At 32.2% G+C, this 6000-nt stretch overlaps 1 protein-coding gene across 11 annotated transcripts in view; it reads right to left on the bottom strand.

The window, feature by feature from the left end:
- Positions 1-2594: 2594 nt before the first annotated feature.
- The window catches only part of LOC148620486 (uncharacterized), an 83406-nt gene continuing 80000 nt past the window's right edge, over positions 2595-6000 (bottom strand). For 10 of the 11 annotated variants that reach the window (XM_088581390.1, XM_088581381.1, XM_088581383.1 and 7 more), the window contains one exon: positions 2595-4371. In XM_088581390.1, the coding sequence (XP_088437516.1) occupies positions 4365-4371 (7 nt within the window). In that variant the 3' untranslated portion in view covers positions 2595-4364. Of the gene's footprint in view, positions 4372-5852; positions 5879-6000 lie in introns of all 11 variants that reach the window. The other variant, XM_088581386.1, reaches the window with a different exon arrangement.

Genomic DNA, 6000 nt, shown 5'->3' with positions numbered 1-6000 from the left:
ATCAGCTTGATTCTACATATGTCAGCTCACAATCCTCAGAATGGCATGTGGGGTTAGCAGACTTGCAGTGCAGTACTGGTCACCGGAAGTGAAGGGTCTATAAATAGCATGGGAAATCCCAGTGTTTTCACAAGATAGGGGTATATTTAAAAATCATTATGGAGATTAGGCTTCACATCACAAGAAGCAAAATGCACCTATAAAATGTACAGAAATGTTTTTCCTTTCAGAAACTGTTTAAATTTTTTAAATAAGATAAGAACTTTTTTCACAGCACTATGAGGAACAGGGGTAATTTCTGCGTAGGACTATTTTTGCCCCGTACGTTCCAAATGCTCATTGGTTGAATTGGTGGTCTGTAACCTAAACCTTTGTAAAAATAACAATAAGGGATACACAGGTTAGCACGTGTCTTGTTTTCATTACATTTCATCTACTTCTTGATTAGTTTTCAAATAAATAATGACCATATTTGAGCCACATAATGTCAGAATAGGTAAATTTCAAAAGGATCCTTGCGTTATATTCGAACTTCTTTTACTGCTTGGGTCCGTTGAATAACCACTTTCGCTTTGCGATCAGATTTGTTATTGAAGAGGCGACCTTTACAGCACATGCGCGGATTAAGGTCACAAGAAGTCACATGGTCTCAGTATCGTATTAATTTTCCCATAGACTTCTATAGTGAAGTGCATAGTTTTAGGATTTTTAAAAAAAATATGTAAATTGATTCAATAAAACTTTCACTTATGTAGAATTTCTAAGGACATGTGGAAAAACAATTTCCCGCAAAGAAAATAGGGTGAGTCCACGAAGATCGGACAGAAAAGTAGTCTCAAACTATAAATAGCCATTTTCCCTACTTTCATTTTCGTTTTGCACTCACCAAACCAACCTTTTCAGTGGAACATTTTTATGATATTATGTTAGATTTTCTTTTAAAAAAGTTCTTCATCTTACAGTGTGATGTTTGCTCTATTTTATAAGTCATTGTTCATATCTTTTGACAAAATATTAGTTTGTAGAGAGGCAAAAAGAAAATGCACTATATTTTTATAGCATCCATGTTTTGATGTACACCTGCTCAGGGATATGCAATGCGATACTGGTACCACATGCATACAGATTTTCTAGGTCGATTTTGTTGTCTTGCAAGACAATAAGTATATAGACACTTATTTCATGTATTTAATGCATTTATTTGTGGATATCAAATGAAGTTATACAGGAAAATTACAATTTAGTAGAAATAATTCAAAGTTAAGGTATATTTCAACAGAAACAAAAATTTACGAAAATGAGAGCTAATGCAGTTTTAAATACCAGTCTTTATATGATTTATAAACAACAAAACCTACCAAATTCACTTTTATTTCTGGTTCAGAAACAGTTACAGATTAACAGCTTTAGTTTGTCGTTCGGTTGTTGTAATTTCAAGATAAGAAATTATATAGATTGTATATGAAGTTTGCACTTTGAAAGAGTTATCATTCTTGATTTGTTATGATTTTCCTGAACTAAGTGGGAGATGAAGATATGGTTTACTCAGAAATACAGATCTGAAAACAGAAATGAATATCACGAAAAATAAAGACAAACAAAAGCATTCAATTTATTTCTTCGGTTGTTTTTTTTCAACACCATGAATTACATTTACCATAGGCAGTGTCTGAATTTCATATGACTGGCACTAAAAGGCAATTTTGACGTTCACGACGCGATGTGTGGTAGTTACCATAGGAGGACCCAATAAGGAATGTGTTAATTAATTTATTGATTGTAATAACTTGCTCCTATGACAGATATTTCATGTATTTTAGGATTAAAACGATTTACAAATCGAACATACCCTGTTTTGTACCAGTCTAATACGCAGAATTGGATTTTTTTTGTACGCGCTCTCAGAGGAAACAGTCCACAGATAGGCACGGCAACCCACTTGGCCACATTATTCTGACTCCGAGCAAACCAGTCGTCATTCTATTCCCTTTAGTAATGCGTGCATGACGAAAAGGCATATTGCCAATTTTCAGTTTGGTGCGACTCGGTCGGAAACCGAACCCACCATTCCAGCTCTCAATACGAGAACGCTATCCTGAGAACACCGAGGATTTCAATAAGGAACTGGCACCCCTAAATGAAACAGATTCTTTTCAAAATGTTATATTTTAGTTGAAACATCGAAAATTGTAAAGAAAGCGATATCATTCAATGATCCATGGAAATTCGATTCTCAGCATTGAACTAACACGAACGAATTTCGGTTTGTTGTACAGGTGTTTCAAGGCGAAACTTCTCACCAGCGGCATAAGAACAAATACATGGAAATTAACTTCAAGATTTTAAAAGCCTATAAGATCGAGTGTTCTAAGATTAAAAATTTTGTGTTACGGCATATATCGGTATGATGCTTATTTTTCCTATTTTCCTTAAGGATGACTGTGGGATCCCGGGATAGAGGTCTCCAGAACCGACACTAGTTTTCTTGAAAACACTTCTAAATCAGTGGTAAACTGGTCAACTCTCTGCATCATGTGATCTTTTAAAGCGAACAAAAAATGCGCTAAGCCACAGAAAAAAAGAAAACAAAAACATTTTAAGTAATATAATTTAATTTAATATGATATGACCACTCTTCTGTTTGTAATAATATTAGACATCTACAGCACCATGAAAATAAATCAGAGTTAAACAAACAGTGAAACCTGTATTTACCTGCCAAATACAAAACTTTTAAACAAAATAGTATGGCCCATAGAAACATGTTCTCTAGCTGGACTATTACTGAAGTTTAGACCTGACGGTCACACAAAGTAAACAATGAAATTTTTTTTTGATGATATACTAAAGTCATGTACTGCACAACCTCTGAATCACTGTGATGTTATAAGATCCCTTTTTAGAGTAATTTTTAGGCGTCAGAAAAATATCCTGTCATTGACGTATTTAAAAAAGCGAAATGTAACATAATCAAAGTGCTAAAGTACTGAATATGAAATCACAAGAAATTAAAAGAATGAAAACAACCAGATTTTATGCATGTTTTACAAAAGGTTAAAGTTCATCCAGGTTTCACTGTAGTAAAGAATTAAATGTGTTGTCATGACAACATTTCATACATTATTTGAGTAAGAATCACAGAGTTGCTTTTTCTACATACAATCCAATTTGACATAAACAAATTAACTTTAGTTTCATAAATACAATTCATTATTAATGTATCAAATTTTGACATTTATGCACTTTAAGCATTCTAATCAACATATAATATAGTAACTCTACCTTCCCACTTTGATACCAGGAAGAATTTTGAAAAAAATCTCGAATTTGTAACACCAATAGAAAAACACAAAGTGAGAAATTAAGTAAAAGAACTTATGACAGGAAATTTTTTGAATATATAGTATCATTTCCCTAACACTCTAACACTGTGTATTTAAATTTATCTTTTTACATTACTGATGCTAGAACACTTTTAGTATTGCCCCCCCCCCCCCCAACATTTTGGACAAAACAATTTGAATTTAAAAGCTTGAAATTGAACAAAAAAAGAAGCAATAAGTACACAAATATTACTTTTCAAAGTAAAATGAATAAATATTTTGATACAAAAAATTTAAATTTCTTTAAAAGCAATGAAAAAACAGTATAGTACAGAGTGACTGCATTTTTAATAGGATCAAACATTATAGCCAGGAAAAAGCTGGGTTTATAATCCTAAAATATTAAAGATCAGTACATTTGGCCTGCAATTGACACAGCAGTCCTATTGTAGTTATTAATAAGTCAAAACAATACAAAGAAAGAAATGGACCACATCCCAACCTTTCTGAAAAATTGTTCAAAACGTTACAAAGCATGCATACCTTATCAATATATTGCCTGTAAAGTTCATTTCTCAATTGTACTATATTTTCCAAAATAACCCAAGTCAAAGTTACTTTCTCATTTGATATATATTTTTAATGAAGTTTTTTATCTTTTCAAAAGAAAAACAGCAAAATTTTCTTTTAAAATAAAAGTAATAAGTTTTATTAATAGATAAAAGCAAAGAACTAACAACAAAAAGACTAAAACAACAGCACTAATTCAAAAATTAAATCATTGCACTAAAAATAATCAATTTGGTCTCTACTTAAATTAGAGGTTATGAATATTGACCTTTGGCACATTTTAATGTACAAATGGACAATGGGGGTAGTACTGTTAGCAAAACTATGAACTAAAAAGAAGATATTAAAGCCGAAATTGCAAAGAAAAAACATCCGAAATGGTGTGAAGAAAAACAGTCAACTTTGTATGGTGACTTTGAAGTTTTGATTCAATGCAGATTAATACAGCTCTGTAAATCCATTATGGTATCTTCAACATCTGAAAAAAAAGAAAAAACATCTAAGTAAATGGAATTAAAAGGATACTGACAACTGAAGGATGGCCCCGCTCTCTACCCCAGTAATCAAATGGTTAGAATAGTCAAACAAAGTTAATGTTGCTTGGTCTGAACTCTAACCCCATGAAATAACATACCAAAGCATATATATAAAATGTCAAGTTGTTGTGATAAGTAACAGGGAAAACTATAAATAATTAAAAAATGTGAAAGGACAAATGGAGAGACAGACAAATGCCATACTCAGTATATACCCAACTGCTGGTGGTATAATAAAAAACTGTAAAACTTGTAAGATTGATTCAGTACTTGCATATACATTTTTTACTTTTATCATTATCTAATAAATATTCCCTACATATTATAACCACCTAAATTTACTTACAACTTCAGAAAAAGTACTTCAAAAATAGCTTGAAATGGATTTAATGTTTTAATTGTAGTTTAGTGTAACAGGTAGAAAGAAAAAAGTCAAGGCCCCACCAATCTGACAATATAATTTCTATCTGGGAGGATATCTATATTTGGAAAGACCACTATTTGATTTCTGTATCTCTGGATTTGTTCAGAAAATTTTCAATAGAATGTTAGAAAAATGAGATTTTTAGAAGAGTTATCTGCCCTCAAAATGTTCATTATCAGTGCATTAAAACAAAATCATAAATATTATGAAAAATATTGTCCATTCTTACTGAGACTGACACTTAACATCTTATGACAGATAATTCATGCATCAAGGGAAATAACTTTTGAAATTAAACAGACCATGCTTTGTCACGAATTAGTTAAAACTCAATGCATTCTCCTGTTACAAAACACAGAAGCTATTGCCAGCAGTCACTCAAGCACACTATTCTGACTACGAGCTAACCAGCCGTCACTCAATCTCTATGCAGCATGCTTGGTATAGAAGCGGTAACTTCATCACTGTACCAGTTCCAGAATCTGATATGACTGAGGTTGAACCCACAGCAGACTATGAGACCAATGAGCGGTCCTGAATAATCGGGAAAAAAATGTCTATTTAGCAGAAAAATTTCTACTTGAAAGCAAGCCCTTAGTTTACATACATTGTGCAAACACAAGCTGTTTCAATTGAAGTTTTGACTTCAATAGAATAAATACCATGATCAATCTCTTAAGAATGGATTTAAATATGAAACAATTAAATTCCAGTTGTGTCTCTTTGAAGGCAACAGACAATGAATATATTCCTCCATGCACATTTGACAACTCATAAAAAAAACTGCTGAGTCATGGAAGACATGTAAACAGACGAACAGACAGACAGGGTAAGTCTTATATACCACCAAAGTATGTTTCACGGGTATAAAAATTAACTCATGCAGAGCAAAAAATATATCGGAGTCATTGTCAGCACAATGAAGTAAATCATTAGAACAGACATTTAGTAAATACGCTACTATCTAATTTCACAGAAATACCATGCATATCTATTTACCAAATAATTCTGTAAAAGTATTTTACCTAAAATATTTCAAAATCATGATTAATGAAACACCATGTTTTATAAAGCACAATGCACTCAACAAAATTCAAGACTAGTTGAGAAATGAACTCAGAACCACCAGCAGTGAAGCAGAAGACAA

This window comes from Perna viridis, chromosome 4 (genome assembly GCF_037379345.1).
Source record: "Perna viridis isolate PV_CMFRI_1.1 ecotype Kerala chromosome 4, ASM3737934v1, whole genome shotgun sequence".
Classification (NCBI taxonomy): Eukaryota; Metazoa; Mollusca; class Bivalvia; order Mytilida; family Mytilidae; genus Perna; species Perna viridis.
Note: the sequence above shows the minus strand (reverse complement) of the source record. Positions and strands in the feature narration are given on the sequence as shown.